Source organism: Coccinella septempunctata, chromosome X (assembly GCF_907165205.1).
Source record: "Coccinella septempunctata chromosome X, icCocSept1.1, whole genome shotgun sequence".
Lineage (NCBI taxonomy): Eukaryota > Metazoa > Arthropoda > Insecta > Coleoptera > Coccinellidae > Coccinella > Coccinella septempunctata.
In genome coordinates, this window is record NC_058198.1 from 291,366 (window position 1) to 308,376 (window position 17,011).

The 17,011-nt window shown below is 34.4% G+C and overlaps 3 protein-coding genes and 1 long non-coding RNA gene across 7 annotated transcripts; 2 read left to right on the forward strand and 2 right to left on the reverse strand.

Annotated features, from left to right (window-relative positions):
* Positions 1-146: 146 nt before the first annotated feature.
* Positions 147-11,796, reverse strand: LOC123322217 (serine protease nudel-like). Of its 4 annotated transcripts, XM_044910096.1 has the most exons (11): positions 6,847-6,917; positions 6,779-6,790; positions 4,825-5,008; positions 4,557-4,773; positions 2,518-4,487; positions 2,296-2,463; positions 2,095-2,236; positions 1,838-2,041; positions 1,308-1,729; positions 1,049-1,246; positions 147-984 (listed from the first exon to the last, which is right to left on the reverse strand). In XM_044910096.1, the coding sequence occupies exons 1-11, from the start codon at positions 6,847-6,849 to the stop codon at positions 734-736; spliced, it is 3,771 nt and encodes a 1,256-aa protein (XP_044766031.1). In that variant the 5' UTR covers positions 6,850-6,917; the 3' UTR covers positions 147-733. The 4 variants fall into 4 exon arrangements, with proteins under 4 accessions (XP_044766031.1, XP_044766030.1, XP_044766032.1 ...); XM_044910095.1 differs by lacking the exons at positions 6,779-6,790; positions 6,847-6,917 and adding an exon at positions 11,575-11,796; XM_044910097.1 differs by lacking the exon at positions 6,847-6,917 and having other exon boundaries at positions 6,533-6,790.
* LOC123322220 lies at positions 7,662-9,662 on the forward strand. The gene is made up of 3 exons (XM_044910109.1): positions 7,662-7,936; positions 8,012-8,144; positions 8,421-9,662. The coding sequence occupies exons 1-3, from the start codon at positions 7,886-7,888 to the stop codon at positions 9,551-9,553; spliced, it is 1,317 nt and encodes a 438-aa protein (XP_044766044.1). The 5' UTR covers positions 7,662-7,885; the 3' UTR covers positions 9,554-9,662.
* A 1,059-nt stretch (positions 11,797-12,855) lies between the features above and the next one.
* Positions 12,856-16,936, reverse strand: LOC123322053. The gene is made up of 3 exons (XM_044909884.1): positions 15,823-16,936; positions 15,383-15,569; positions 12,856-13,113 (listed from the first exon to the last, which is right to left on the reverse strand). The coding sequence occupies exons 1-3, from the start codon at positions 15,951-15,953 to the stop codon at positions 12,907-12,909; spliced, it is 525 nt and encodes a 174-aa protein (XP_044765819.1). The 5' UTR covers positions 15,954-16,936; the 3' UTR covers positions 12,856-12,906.
* On the forward strand, positions 13,721-14,262 carry LOC123322058. Its single transcript, XR_006539036.1, has 2 exons — positions 13,721-13,925; positions 13,979-14,262. It is a non-coding gene; the product is annotated as an uncharacterized LOC123322058 (long non-coding RNA).
* Positions 16,937-17,011: the final 75 nt, after the last annotated feature.

The following is a 17,011-nucleotide window of genomic DNA, read 5'->3' on the forward strand; positions in this document are numbered from 1 at the left end:
GGTGACATGTGTTTCCCAAGATGCTATTCGAATCCAATTGTCCACTTGTAATTAGGTCACAGCGTATATTTTGAGCAATCTGTATAAAATTGATATTTTCAGCAGTGTACAAAATGATATAATAAAATGGTCAAAAAAAATTAACATACGGCCGGATGTATTTATTTAGACTTTATATCATCACATTTTTGTTAATGTAATATGGATGGTTCCATGTATGTTGCGTTCAACATTACCCCCACCACACCACAACTATCAAATAAATAATTTTGGAAAGCAACATTCACTGAACCAGCGACATTTTTTTTGTTATATATTGGCTTGAAGTATAAACAACGTGTCTTCAGTTACAAGTTTTCGGTATACTTGCAACTTTGCTGTTGTAACAGCTTTGCCACAATTAAATGTTTTACAACTAATTTATGAAATGTAACAAAGGCTTGAGACAGGAGTTTGATGGATAATCAAAATTATACATCTTACTGTTTCAACATACATGTGAATTATCGCCATTAGGAGTGATCGGTTATTATACATATCGGTAATTGAGCGGATAAGAATGGTTATTAGATCAATGGACCAATCTGAACACTTTAGATTGGTACATTATCACGTAACTAAGTCCGGACATGCATTAACGCCAATTGAGTAATCCTTAGTGGTTTAGTTACAGTAAAATGTATTTTCTGATTGCTACCGAAAATGACGGTCACATTGGTAGATGGAAAATTTCCTAACAATCAATTTCGTCACTGCCATCACTACACTCGGTAAACCCATTGCAAACTTGGCTATGTGGAAGGCATTGTCCTAAGGGACATCGATATCCAGAGCATCTGTTGTCCTTCTTTTCTATGGCTGTAGTTATTGGATTTGAATCTTCCAGATTTAAAAATCCTTCAATCCATTTCATATAACTAGAAACTTTAGTATATACTCCTGGTCTATTCGCTCTTGCACAACCATAGCCATTACTGGTGATTCCTGAAACATTTACAGGGTAAAGGTGTTTATGGGGGTTTTATTGTATAACGACGATGGTTCTTACCGTGTATTACCCATCTTCCGTTTTCTTCGGGGCATATAAATGGTCCACCGGAATCGCCCAAGCAAGCATCTCGTCCACCCCTATCATAACCGGCGCAAAACATTTCTTCTGTTATATTATATAAAGGAAGAAATATCGTTCTCTTTTTGCACTCCTCTGTTGAAATAACAGGAACCTGTACCTCTTGCAGAGTATCAGCTGTGAAATCGGTCATACTATAAATGATAAATATATTTCAATGGTAGGAAACGGAACTTACGGAAGATCCTTCCTACTTCTGATAATTGTCCCCAACCCAAGATGGTACACTGAACCTCATCTTCCAGAGACTCGCCTTCTTTCGGAAGGCATACTGGTCTTACATAATCACTGAATGTTACTGATTTTTTGAGTTTCAGCAAAGCAATATCGTTAACGAATCCATTGTTTTCATATTCTGGGTGGATGAAGATTTTTTGAACCGGATGTATTTGCTCATAAGGGGTTGGCAAGGCTGTACTTCTTCGAAGCGCACCTAATCGAGCTACCCAATACTCATCTTGCGATTTATAGAAACAGTGACCCGCTGATATCAACCATTTATCGGAAATTAAGGAACCTCCACACTGGAATTCTCCTTCTTTGTATAATGCTGCTTGCCAAGGCCAAGAACCCATGCCTGCATTCTTGCCCCCTACGATCCTGAAGTTTAAATAGATAATTTCTGTCTAGATAGCATCAATTCAGAAAACTTTGAGTATCTTCTAATGGATAATCTAAATTAAGTTTTAAAATAATATGGTTATTCACCTCGCTCTGTATCGAACAATTCTAGGACGAAAACCACATTCCAAGGACTCACAACTAATTCTCATAATATTCTTTTGGGGACAGGTGCTGTCTGAAAACATCCAAGAACTTTCGTTGTCTTTCTTGGCAATATTTACTAGCTCGTAAAATCTGTCTTCATCTTTGTTGTTTTCTTCTACAAGCGTATGAACAGAAGAGACGTTCCTAAAAAAGTTTTCGTTAATTTGAAATTACTCGTCAAATATTTTTTTATTCACCTGTAGGTTAAAGCAGAACAGAACTGCCTTCCTAATTGACTAATATTATTTAATGAAACGGTTGTATTTTCTCCGGACACATTTTTCAAGTTGTCAGTGCAAAGTTTACCCCATTCACCAAATTTTCTTATCATTAAGTACCCTGTTGATGAACATAATTATTTTTTAGGATATTGCAATTTTATCTATTTCATCTTTCACCTTCGTTATGATAGAGACATTTCTCTGCATCTTTCAAATCTTGCCCTATACCAACACATTGTCTTTCGTCATCACCTTCAAGACAGTCCTTAACTCCATCACAAATTTTATTTTTGTCTACACAAGCTTTGCTGTTTGAGCATATGTACTGTCCTGGATGGCACCATTCTGAAAACAAACTTGTATTGAGTGAAAATAATTCATAAAGGTTTTATCACGTACCACAGTTATTTTCATCCGAGAAATCCCAGCAATCGATTATACCATCACATATTTTCTTACTCAAGTATTGACTTCGTAAATAATCAGCACAGGTACAGTTTTTCTCGTCCGACCCATCAGAACATTCTTTCAGGTGATTACATCTAACACTCTTGATGAGGCATTTACCGTCCCCACAAACAAAGTGATCTTTGCTACAGTTCTGTATTGTGTGATTGTTTGGTTCCTGTTTCATATCCACCAAAACTCTATTCAGATACTTACTAAGTATTTTGAAACCAAAATTATTCACATTATATACAGGTCTCACAGCTTTTGTAGATATAACAGATTCTTGTGCATTTTGTGAACCATTCATATTGTTAATCTTGCTTATTACAGAGAGGAGTTTGATTTTTTCTGGTGTCAATAGATTAGGCTGATAGCCTTCAGTTTTGGTTAAATTGAACGTATGGTCAATTAGCTCACCCTCAAACTGTTCTTCAGTTGGAAGTTGATTGGTTGAAGATTCCATTTTTGCCTTCCTCATTTGTTCTGATGTGAAGCTATCGTCTATTTCCGGTGCAAAGTTGAGCATGCTTATTATTTTGAAATCTTCTGAAGGGCTATTAGCCATCTTACCAGTAGCTTCTGCTTGGATATCTATATTGCCTAATGGAGTAATATCCCCAAAACTTCTCCTATTTTCATCTAGCTCAGTGGAATTTCTTCTAAATGGTCTCCTTCGTAATGGTTTTCCAATCCCAGAGTTCGATTTCACAGGTAAAAGAGTTACAAGAGGAATCTTAGTCGTGGCTTTCATTAAAGTTTCTTCGTCGCTTTCTACGACTTCAACTTGACCTTGCCCAAAGTTTATATCTTCATTATCGTCAACCATGTCATGATTCACACCAATTTCACCTTTAGGGGGTGGTTGACTAACTTTCTTGATATCATAATTTCCAATGAATGAAACCAAATCGTGAAATATCGCAGAAATATTTTTTATCTTGTCATGCCTTTTAGGAATCATTGCATTTGAAATGTATGTAGGTTTGGCATCTACTCCAAATGGTTGTTGCTCTGTTATCGGGCTTTTTCGTTTTGGAATTACCGGCGGAGGCTCGTGAGAATAACTTGAAGAGACATTGTTTGGCTCAGTCATGCCCACAATTTTATTAACAGGAATAGGATGCCCTTTGAGATTGGTTACTCCTAGTGAATTGGTTTTTTCTTGAAAAATAGTCAGACTAGGATTTGTGAAACTTGTGTAGATTGGATGTTCCACATCTTCATTAGGATCCACTTTAGTTTTGAGCTCATTATAATTAGGTATGCGGCCTGTGTTCTCAGAGTGGTTGACATACAAGGGCAACCAAGGTTCTTTATCAAAGATATCCGAATTGAAGGGCAAATGTGTTTCTTCTGTTACACTGTTCTCAGTGGATAATCGAAGATTTATGAATTCAGGTTGTGGTGGAGTTGTAGTTATCTTCAAAGTTCTTGGCGTGATACTGCTTGTTTCTAAAATAGTTTTATTTATTTTATCGGTTGTTCTCATATCTTCGGTAGGTGTTATTTTATTTAGTTTTGTTGGGGGTGTCAGCTTGGGTCCTTGTGTTGTTACTTTCAAACGTATGGTTTTACTAGTAGTAATGTCCTGTTTCTCAGTTATATCAGCTTCGGTTTTACTTATTTTGAATGATCCTTGGACAGATGATGCTTTCTTTGTTTCCATTGAAGATTTTTTCTTTGGATTTGTTCCGATGGCAAGTGATATATTTTTCAATACTGGGGTTTTTAGAACTACTCCACTTTTTTTTCTTGTCTCATTATGTGTAGCAATTTTTGTGGAATGAGGCACTGCCTGACTGATTTCTTGGATACGGAGACTACCTGATGCAAAGCGAATGTTTTTGAAGATTGGTTTTTTAGATATTAAATCAGCAATAATTGCATCACCAATCAATTTTTCTAATGAAGTAGAAGATCTGGAAGTGGTTTAAGGATCATTCATGATATCGTGATAGGAATAAGTGATTCGAGCAAATCATTCTTACCTTGGTAAACGTTTTCTCTCGAAAGTTAATGTGAAGAATATGGTGTAAGTGTCTTCGCCAAATTTATCTACGGTGCACTCTACTAAAGCCGGTCCAAGAACACTTCTTTTATAGAGTGTCTTTAATTGCACACCATATCTGCGAGCTTTGTCTTGTAAAGCCCCAACAAATCGATCTCCACGGAGAACCTTTATACTACAACTGAATGTGACTAAAGCTGAAAATTTTTTTATGTAATACTCAATGTGTAATTGAAAAAAATACTCACGGCTAGGGAATTCGGAGTGAAGAGCACCCATGTACAGAGCTAGGCCTGCCACTGTTAAAACTACTATTATAACTATAAAAGATGCTACAGCTAAGGCTATTGGACATATTCGGTCTTTTGGTCTATGTGGTTCTTGATATGGTGATACAGTTCTTCTGTGATAGTTTCCTTGCAGGTAATCAGTCTAAAAAGAAATGAAAGACGTTTTAGCGTTCTTCATCTTTGATTTGGATATTGAAGAGAAAAGTATATATATATATACACTGTGGTATATGAAAATAAAATATTGAATATCGATAATAAATAATTGGAGACATATTTCTTTGATAATCATGCTCCGCAAATAATTCTATTCCGCGTTTAAACTAATAATAATTACAAATACAGATAGATACAAAAGAGATACACATCTGATAGAATTAAAAGCTTAGAGCGAATCGAAAACCATTACATTTTAATAGTTGGGTATCCCAGTAATGTATAATTGTTATACATATTATTACATATTTACGCGTGATAAAAGTATGGTTCACGACTAGAACAGAACAAATAATTGTTTTAAGAATTGTTTGGAGGAAGGTGATTACTTGGAAATCATTAAGTGTTCATTTCGGAAATGAAGAAGTACAAGGATATATTTAAGGATTTATTTCGACTTTTATTTTCTACAGTGAACTCTATTTTGCCAAGCTTTCGAACCTTGTCATGTAGAAAATAAAAGTCGAAATAAATCCTTTAAAATACCCTATTATTCATACGACTTTCAATTAAATATTATATCCGTAGTTGTGGTTGATGTTTGGGTAGAAAGGAAAATTCTTTAAAATGTTAAAATACGCAGGACTGGAACAAGATCTCTTAGGAATTTCTCTGTAATCGATAAGTATCGGATGCATATTATAAAACCAGGTAGTCGTTCTTGAATACGCAATTTGTTATTCTACCAAGAACGGCTCGAGCAGGACGAGGGCGTTGCCTTTAAAACTTTTGAGGTAACGGATTCTAACATGTTAATGTGATTATTAATATTCTACCTGCTGAATCCTTTATCTTGGGCGGATTCCAAAAAAACGCCGCTTCCTACCAGAACAATGGAAAATGCGGAAATGGCCAGAGTTGTATAGGTATTAATTCATATATAGTATGTAGTATATATATTTATCTAGATCAGAGCTAGAAAAATCGTTACTCTTAAAATGAAAAAATTTATCATTGCAATCTGCGGAACAATTGGAAGCGAAAGAAAGAGGAATACAATAAAATTGTGGACTTCAGCTGTCTTGATGGCTAGTCCCACATGAAAGTAATTTTACAGCGGTTCCTTTGTAATTTGGATGGCCATTTAAATAGAATCTAGAAAAGAATATCTAACTTGCTACTTTACGATTTTGGTTACACAATCTGTGACTTCGGGTCAAATGTTTATGCCAGATATTTCGTGATGAGGTAATATGATTCTTCCGAATCTAACCACGTCTACCTGTAGTAAACCCACGATTATAACTAGACGAGGCATAATGAACGACAAAGAACTGTAAATCAGCTAGTCATCAAGATTTTGAATTGACAATCCTTCATGTAGAACGAAGAGTCTCCGTTATTCGTTGAAATATAGGCAATTTCCTGTTTATTCCGTATAGAATGCTTCAATAAAAACGAGTCAAATGTTGATGATAATCATCATAAGGCACGTCATCATTCTGATTACTTTCAATGAAATATATCCTAGGAGGTGTCGATATCGGCAAGATAAGGGGATGGAAAACTAAGCGGATTTTTCATCAGATACTCCTGAATGTCAGTGAAACTTCTCCATCGTTCCTCTTCTTTATTCGAAGCTCAACCATTTGATAGGAATATATTGTATCTGATGTAGTTGGCACACCCGTCGATATAAATATTAACAGATATAACGATCCAAATAGAACTAGCCACACGTATTCATAGTACGTACCAACGGAAAGACCATTTCCAAAGATTATAGAGACTCTATAAGATTATATAGACTCTATAATCTTTGACCATTTCTATATCGAGGAAGATATGCTGACCATGGAAGGAGCTTGTAGTCAGATTCAGATCGTATTATTTGTTGATATCGATCGATATATGGACGAATTAAGTCTCGTTCGATTCCCAAAAATATGGGTCCTGCCTCCTGCCCGCAATGCGCTAATTGCATTCCGGAGCATTGCCAGCATGACATGCTAACATTTGTAAAATATTAATTCGGCCGAACCTTGTTCACTTCCGAGAAAAATGCGGATCAATTCATTATGTGTACATCGGCTACAACATTCCTGAATTCGTTACTTGAATTCCCAAAGAAGATCTCTTCTATCGAAAGACGAAAAATTTTAAGTGCCCAAGATAATTGGTGTACTTTTTCGACGTAGAGCTCGCCGCGCTTTAGTCGGGAATAAATAATTTCCCGGGAATTCGATCTTCTACCTACGAATAAAAGAACCACACGAAACGTTTATCTACTTGAACAACAATTGAGCAAACATATGATTCCACATTTCCTTTTACTTCATGTCATTTCCGTAACAATTATCGGACCAGTATTTGAAATTCAGCAGTTTCCTAGAAATTAAAAATGGCAACGCAAAAATAATTTAAATAAAAAATTTTCTGATTGATATCATATTCTTTGTTTCTGAAAAATTTTTAATATGTTAATAATATGACATTGTTCTCTCTATTGACGTTAAAATACATATCAGTTCACCACTGAATTTGAAGATGTAGACGAAAAATTGTAAGATAGACGAGTCTGCAGTTATTAGTTAATAGCTGCACATTCTTCTATTTCGTTAAAGAAATCAATATTTGTAGGCAAGTCTTGTCTGATGTCTATAATTGTCCCTCATTATACATTACTTTGCCCATATTTACTCAACAGATAGTTATTGAATGCGCAGTCCGAGTCTATGGACTGCGCAGTCTATGTCCCATTCCTCAGATAGAACATAGAAATAACGAATGTGACATTCATGAAGACATTTTGTATGTGGTATAATTTTTAAATTAATACAGTTTCGATCAGAAAAAATATGAAATGGAGCGAAAATATGCTGAATATGATGCCAAGCACGGTCCTTTGTTCCAGGTTAGTGTGAAATTATATATTATTGTTAATGATATAGTATAATTAATTATTTTTCGCTAAAATTTATCTTTTCAGAAACTCAAACATAAAGATCGTTTGAATTTCGAGGAGTCATCGCTTGTAACGCATAAATGGACAACAAAAATGTGCAATAGAGAGGTGGAAGCTATGCCCATTATCTTGGAGAGAGATGAACTAGAGCTGCGGGGTAAAAGTTTTTTTTATGTTAAAAACTAATATTTCCATACTTATTGAATTTATGGGTATTGAAAAGAAAAATATGACGTTTTCGAGTTAATTTCTATTTGGCACTCTGAATTTTGATGTGCCACAAAATATCCTTTGGTCGATGGCCTTTTCTGTATTGTTCCAATAAATAACTTATTAATTGATTATTCAATATATGACACCCTGTGGTGTACCTGAAACGTTTTTAAAAGGGCGAAACCATTGAAAAATTCATGCTAATTGAATAATATTTCAGATGATAACGATAGTTCACTAGAAGGAAGTTCTGGAATAGAAGGATCTGGTAGTATTTCGAACTTAGTCTCATCACTAGTGGATACTGTTGACCAATCAACAGCAGGTTTCAATGACAGTCAGAAGTCAGTAAATGACGTTGGATGCCATTTGGATATGGGGGAGGATTTCTCATGTTTATTCAAGAATAAGGTTGCTTCACTACATTCTTTTCCCGAGTTGGTATTTGAAACTACGTATAGCGATGATTCCTACTCCACGCCTACGACTCAAACTGAGCAGATCCTATCTAGCCAATCTCTTGACTCCAGTTCTGATGAAGAAATGGACGACTATTTTAAGTTTAGAGTTTTCCTACCCAAAAAAAAAGTAGGACAAGTTTTTTGCAACCTTCAGTCTACTGAAGCTAAGACTGAATTGATAAAATCTTCTGTCTCCGTTCCAACTTCGTCTCAGGCTGCTGAATCCGAAAATACTGGTACATCAAATGCAGACATAACATCGTCTTCGGAATGTGAGGTAGTTCTGGGTACTATGGAAGCAGATTTTTCAGATAATTGTTCCGATGATCATCTACACACTTTATCTTTGAGACGTGTTGCTCGTCCTTTGAGTTTGAGATATTCTTCTGAAGAGTTCGATGAGGATTCTGTTAAAATTTTGTGTCATACAACAAGCCTAATGCATTTCGCGATAGACGAGGAAGTCAACTCAGAAGATATCGACATTCCTTCTATCGATTTGTATAAATCTGAAAAAACAGTTAATTCAACTGATCAAGGTTCTGAATTGAGCCACTATTCGGTACACTCTCGACAGATTAGAAGTTCTACTATTTTGCAGAGTGAAGAGCAAGAAAAATTAAGAGGGATGCATACATGTCAAACTCCATCGTGTTCAACAGACTCTAGTCCTCCACCTCAATTGACGTATTCAGACAAAATAACAACTGAATCAAAATATGAAGCCAAGGTTGAATTATTTGATATTATTGGCAGTTCTAAAAAAGAACGATCCGAAAAGTCCGAGGAAGCTGAATCATCTACATCTTGGTGGAAGTCAAGGCCTCACAAGTTGAAATCTAATGATAGCAAAGTGTTAGATGAAGAGTCTGAAAATGACTCGTCTGACTGATTCGTCAGAATATTGAAATTTTTTCAGCGCCTAGTTTGAGTTCTTTTGTTTTTTTTTTAATTGAGTTTTCTGTAAATCATGTTTACTTCTCAAATAAATAAAGTTTCCTAGAAAATCAATCAAATATTTATTCTTGTTCGAGATATCAGTTCGAAAGCAACCACCAGTATTTTTTCATTCATTTAATAATATAAGATGAAGTTCCGACCTTGCAAGGTTTTTACTCCCAATCTTCACGCCATTGTCTTGCAAAGCGACCGGTTCTCTAAGCTCATTTTTTGCCCTAGGCTGAACGAGACACTGAAGCTCATGCACAGCGAGCATTAATTCTATTTGCAATAACCAACTGAAATATATATTTAACGATTTGTGATAATATCGGGACTAATAGCAGGTCGATCATGGTCATGGCTTGAAAGTTCAATGCCTCGCTCCTTGAATCGAGTATATCGTATGATACGCTGAAGTTTTCTAACATAGGAAACCATATTTTTGCCATGGATTTTGCTCTCAAATTTTAACGGTTCTGATAAGTAGTAGAAACGCGAAGAAGTAATCGTTGAAAACTTGGGTAAAAAAGGAATTCTATTTTATAGCTCATTTTCGGATTCTGTGCCATCTGAAGCGCCCTGTAAAGATTTTTTAGCAAAGTTTTTTTCCCTAAAAGTTGCTTTTCTGATTGAGTTACTTCATTCTTCGGTATCAACTTTCCGTTGCGCATGCTTTAAACATCGCGTATATTTGAATAACGGCTGACTTTGGCGATTGCGTACATCTCTCTTACAGCTCTTACATTATAATACGTAGATTATTTGAATTTTTGTTTTGTAAAAAAAATTCAAATCATTCACTTCTTCATTTTTCAATATATAAGTGGGCAATTAATCAGCGAGTTGCTACGCAATGATTTTGAGAAAAAATGCGATCGTCTGAAAGTGTACCACTAACGGCATAAAGATATGGAGGTTGCATGAGGAATATTATATCAGAGTGCAATTGAGCATTCCTTACTGACGATGGAGATGATTTACTGGTCATCTGCTTACTGTAATCGAGTACGAAAATTATTAGATAAATTAAAATACATGAACTGGTAATTATATCTAGGTGCAAAACGGTTTTCAGCCAACTGTGTCAAAGAATCGACTTTCTGGTCTACTGCTAGTACTGCTACTTTATGAACCGAATAATATACATGAAGTTTGTATAATAAGATCTTTTTGACAGATTATATTCAGATTAACATGTTCTATTTTATCATCAAAATTTCGTTTTTTCTATAGAAACGTTTTTGGATTGTTATTTTTTTTCGATAATATTTCAATGAAATCCATTAGAATCGAAAACTTGGTATTTAATTATAATTTGCAAATGTAACGTCTGAAGCAATGTTCCCACCATTCATGTGAACTTTTTTTTCGCTTTAATTCACAATGATCACCTACTTACGTATGCTTGAAAGAGTATTCATTCAATTGTTAGAAATATTCAAAATCCCACAATTTTAATGGTATTTCACAACTTCAGGATGACTTTAACCAAGAAATGAATGCTCTAACGCCTCAAATGTTGAGATATTGAAGAAATAATTTGCTATACATTTCGACATCAATGTATGATAAATATGTCCTAACTTTCGTGCCCCAAATGTTTTTTATTCTAAATGATTTTCCTACTTTCATTTGGTTTTGTTAATAGATTATTTATAATCACAGTTTTCGAAGATGCCAAAAAGGAACTAGGGAACATTAGTGATGTTCGTTCGATGTAAGGATTCAAATTCAAAGGAGTATCCAATAGGTACGAGCCATAAATTGTTGAAAATTCGCCATGAATTTTTTTTTTTTTGGATCCTAAGAATTCGATTTCCCGTGGTATCCAGTTTCGATTTTGCTTTTTCGTCAATTTGTTTTCTTTAATAATTTGATCCCAGTTTACGTATGTGTTTATTTGAGGGCATATAATATATAATATTTTTCTCATGACTGTAAACCTTCAAATGAGAAATTTGCGACACTCACCCCATGATGCCGGTAGTTCCTAGGGTATGGAACATTATAGAAGCCTCCACTAGAAGTCGGTGAATGTCTGAATTTTGGATTCTTCACATTTGGGGCACAATACGTTTCCATGTCACCTCGTTTTCATCATATAAAAGAACGCGATGTTATGAAGATCGTGAATGTAGGAAGTACCGCGATGTTCACGTCTTCAGACTCTCCGCAAGAACTGCCGAAGCCGCCGTCTTCCTCTTGCAAAGCAACGCGGAGAATTAAGGTTCGGCCGAAGACCCATTTACTCGAATTGGAATTGTGGTCTCTTTTCTCGTTCATTCGAATTGTATCATAACCGCAACAATTTTACGTTATTCTGATCATTATTGATTTGTTTTTTTTTCCAAGACCTACCCTCCACATTCAGCCTCTTCATCTATTTTCTGTGTTAAAATGTCACTGCTGCAGGGGGGTGTCTGAACCCAGTGTTTTTTATCGATAGACACTTAAAACAATGGAATTCAAAGTTTTAATAAGTACCTACGTTACACCATCGTTAATACATAAATTATGTTGATTCAAAAGGCTTCAAGTAGGTACAAGGAAGTGTACAAAATTTTTTTAACATCTAAGGCATTCTGTTCATCAGTTTGATGACGAGAACGAAGCTGCATGCTAATAACTCTTAACGGCTACAGAATCTTTATTATTTTATCTGAAATATTATCAAGGTTGCATAATGCTTGTTTTAAATAATTATTATTTTCTGACATAATTTCGTTTTGCGTTTTCTTGTGAGGTGAATGTAAGGGAACCTATTATATATATTCTTTTGATTTGCATGTTTAGCATGCATATTATTGAGATGTTGGACGCCTGCTTTGATGAGAACAACTAAAAAGGTCGACTCGTCGAAGACTAGAGGAAGTGGCTTCAGAGAGTTCATTGCCATCTCTTTACCACGGCAGTACATACAAGCTATTTTATCTTCGCTGTTCCACCGTCGTCCGAATGCCCTTCAATTTATTTAAACAATCTTCCCCAAGTGATAACTTTATATAATTTTCCAGATACCGACTTCACGTTATATTAATTTATTGTTCTCATGTTCGATCTTACTTGATTTTCGGGGAATCTGGCAAGGTGAAATAGATCATTTTCCCATTGAAGGAAAGTGATCGATACAGATAAAACTTCGGGACACTTTTTTGTAACTTGCTGTCAATATAAGTGACATTAGGTATTGGTATATTTGTGCTCATTCCTCATGTGTTTAATAATTCATTCGAAATAAGTAATCATATAATCCAAAGTTTTAGCGGAAATATATTGGAAATTTTTATTTGACAACAGAAGAATTCAAGTGTACTTTTTCGAAGATATGGCATCTAGAATCCTCTGGAAGTTCTGTACCGATAGTCCTGACCAAAGTGAAGATGCTGAGGACTTCTGATACGATCGTCCAAGCAAATCATAATCGTCTGAGTAATCTGGTGCTATCACATTGAATTTTGCATAATATACTGCTGCAAAGCTGGCGTAGACCAGAATAAGAGCGGTAACAAGCTGAAACAAAGTTGTTTTATGAAATCATTTGAGCGTTGAATGAATTATTGTACATGTGAAAATTTGCGCTTCCATAAACGGAAAATTATCAACAGATTTTGTTTGTGCAATTATCAGGAATCAAGCATATTATTCCGTTTAATTTATGTCATCAAAATACTTTGATGATAGACAATTTATTGTAGGATTGACTGGGGTATTTCCTCACTTCAAATTATTCTATCCAACATTTCGGTAATTCAGATTTTGAGGTAGCATTTTATTTGGTCAGCATGAACAGTGGATATGTTTCTTTATTTTCAGTAAATTCATACATAATTTTTTTCTTATAATCTGAAGAATAATTTCATATGCTTGCGAATAATACATAGTATATATTGGATTTTTCTGTAGATTAAATAATCCAAAATGATAAAACTAGCCCAATAAATCCCATTATAACTTTTCCATCATCAATACCCTCACGTTAAAGTTTGAATTCCCGCCGTGCTACGATCGATTCGAATTTCAAACACTAGTGGCGCTGATGTGGTGGCGAGGTCTTAACAAAGAGGAAAGTTGATGTTCTATGTCTATGGTTATAACTCTTTTTAGTCTATTTCTGTGATATCGCTTAATAACGGCGTCCAAAATGGCGATTGGTGGACGCTAATATTAATTTTAGTGAAAAATTTGTATTATTGAAGGGAAAAACGATTTAAAAGGTAAGTACAACCCCACATTTTCTTTCAGCAATCGTAGGATTCCATTTAAAGGAGTCGAAGACTCGATGAAAAACATGTCTGGACCCGGAATTTTGGATCATTATCTTGGTGAGTCCTAATTACTAAGTTCTCCTTTCATTCTAATCATATTATTCTTTCAGAATCGTCAAAAATCAGATAATATCTGTCGAGGCTAGATGAAACACGAATTTACCCGATTTCGGATGGAAAAAATGAATACAAGTGTTAATATGGATCAATATCGACTATCCATATTCCTTCTCCCAACATTCAAACTTTTTTTCTGTAGGTGGTTGGCTGCTAAAAATGTTTCCTTTATTTAATAGAAAGGATTTGAGAGTTTGATTTCTATTAGCATTTATAATTATCAACAGTTATCCAATTTATCATATGATGAGAATGATTAATAAAAACTACAACTCGTTTTGTTTTTCAATTTTCATGAAACTATTGATTTTCTTATGTTTGTTAATTGTGCTTTATAATATAAGAATTTGGAATATATATGAATAGGTGATGTTATAAATGAGTCGTATTGGCTTAGGGTTGGGAATATTTTTCGGTTTGACGAGACGATTATGCGGTGAATTGAGTACTCCTTCCTATTCGAGAGATCAGCTGGTTTTCAGACTTTGAACTAGCATCTAAAACCTCCTAACTTGTTTTCCCCATTTCTAAATGTGATGTTTATGTAGTTTAGATGAAAACAATTTTTTTTGTGTTTTATATATGATGAACTGTTTTATATATGTTGAACACATCGTTATCTATTCTGTTTTTACTTGCTCATAAAATGAATTGAGTTTCGAACTCCATTAATTTGTTGGTAGAGATCAGTGCTCACTATCTTTACGTATTTTAACATTTAAAGATGCTGATGACTATCTTTTGTGTGAATGGAAGACTTCGATTTGCATTTTGTAGCCCTACATGGTGTTCGAAGACACACAAATATTGTTTATTTTTATTATATGAAAAATATGCAAACTTCTCTGAAAAATGTCTATTTGTCAATACAAACCACATTAATAATGTCCACATGAAAACGTTTTTGTTATATTTGCCCAATACAAAACAATGAAAGCGAGTACTTATTAATAGTTAGCGGATATTTCTCAATTCTTCAAAGTTGAAAAAAAACTCGCGCAATTTATTGCCGATAAAATATTAACGTCTGCAATATTTAATTTCATCTTTTGAATGAATCGCCAAACTGCCACTCCAGGGTGTAACCTGCTGTTACATACAATTGTGAGCTGCTTGTAGTTAGTACCTAATTTTTCAAAAATATTTAAACGCATTATGTCAGTCATCGACAGAAGTCCAAAGAAATTATCCTCTATCAATGAATGGAGCTTTGAAAAAATTTTTTTTCAAGGAAACTATGTGAACTGCAACTTTTTTAGTAGACCCAGAAGAAAAACTTTTTCAGATTTGCAGTGTCATTTAGTATAGCACACGATTCTATGAAAATTAAGCTTCTCAATTCAGTTTCTTTAGTTTACTGGCTATCTTGCATTGTAACTGAAAAAATATTATATTACCTGGAAAACAGCCCAAAATTTGAACGAGCCTTCGTTGATGAGAAAATCATAGTATCCAGCCCAAGGATCCCCTTGGATAGCTTTTTGTTCTTTTTCGCTTTCTTCGTGGTCGTCATAATGAATTTCCATCATCCCTCGTTTTTGTATATTCGATGATTCATCGTAATCCTCTAATCCTCTTTCGTACCTTCAATATGAATTTTCATATTAAATTGGAAAATCAATGTATATTATGTTAACATGTTTAGAGGTATACACATCAAAGAAAAGTTAAACTTCGTTCATATTCCTTTGAGGAAAAGACGAGATATTATTAAATTCAAATAGTAAATTTGATTGAGATTGGTCTGTTACCATTAGTAGTTTTGTCGGTGTAAAATTGTTTCAGTTGTACTCTGGTTTTGTCTGATAACTTTACTTTTTCGATCGAACATTCTTACCTTGATTTCGGTACAGTTATAAGTGCTGAAGGATCTGTAGTTGCAACAGGAAAAGTTGTTGTGGTTGGTACAGCGGAGTATTCATGCAACAAAAAACAGAAGCACAAGAAACCTAAAGCTGCACGATACATTACTATAGTTTTTGTCGCATCAACTCTGTCTGACTTTTTTTGGAATGTGTAATTATCTCATGAATATTTTTGTAGAAAGATTTCCATACAAGTGCTAATGAAATTGTTTAGTTGCTGTTAACGGAAATTTGTTATAATTGCATCGATAAACAATAGACTTTTCTGCTTATTGAATGTGCACATATTGAAAATGGAAAACGAAAAATTTGGCGATAATTAAGAAACGGGAACTGTCCTCATTTTTCTGTTATTATGTAATGATGAGGCTTTGAATAGTTAAGGAACGTCTGGATGGAGTTTTTTCCTCAACGGGCCTTCTGATAGAGATGATCTAGAAATTTTGTAATTCTTCACTGAACTTACACGTTAAATAAGACTCATTTATGCAGTATCTACAGGGTCTTCACAATGTCTGAGTGGGCCAAAATTTTAAATTCTATAGTTCCAATGCTGCATGTTTTTCTGAAACGGCTTGGTAATTTTCAGGAGCGGCAGTTTGGCAATGTATTAAGTTATTATTATAAGTTAAAATGAATCATTTCAGACAATTTTTCAGATATAATATTTTCACTCCTCAGGAGAATGCCGTTTTTCCTACTTTGAAAGGGTTGAGAACTATTAAGAACACAGTTTTCAGTCTTTAGAAACAGTTTATTTACATCTCTATTCACGCAGCAACGTTTCGAGAAATGAATGCGTGAATAGATGTTAATAAATTGTTCCTGAAGACTGAAAACTGTGTTCTTAATTAATTTTTGGAACGATATATCCCACATATGTTGAGAACTATCTTCGAACTATAGTATTACTTAAATATGGTCCAGAAATCTTTATCAGGAAAAAACACTTTCATATGTAGTTATTCAATGAATTTACCAAATACCGTAAATGTGCAAATTTGAACATGAAGATTACGTTGAGGTCATCAGTTGTTTAAGAGAAGTTTGTATATTGAAAAAAAAAGTTACTAACTATATTCTCATAACGTAGTGTAGTTAAATTCATTCACGCAAAAGATATATTAATAAAAAATGGGTTTCCTAAACTTTAAACAGCCT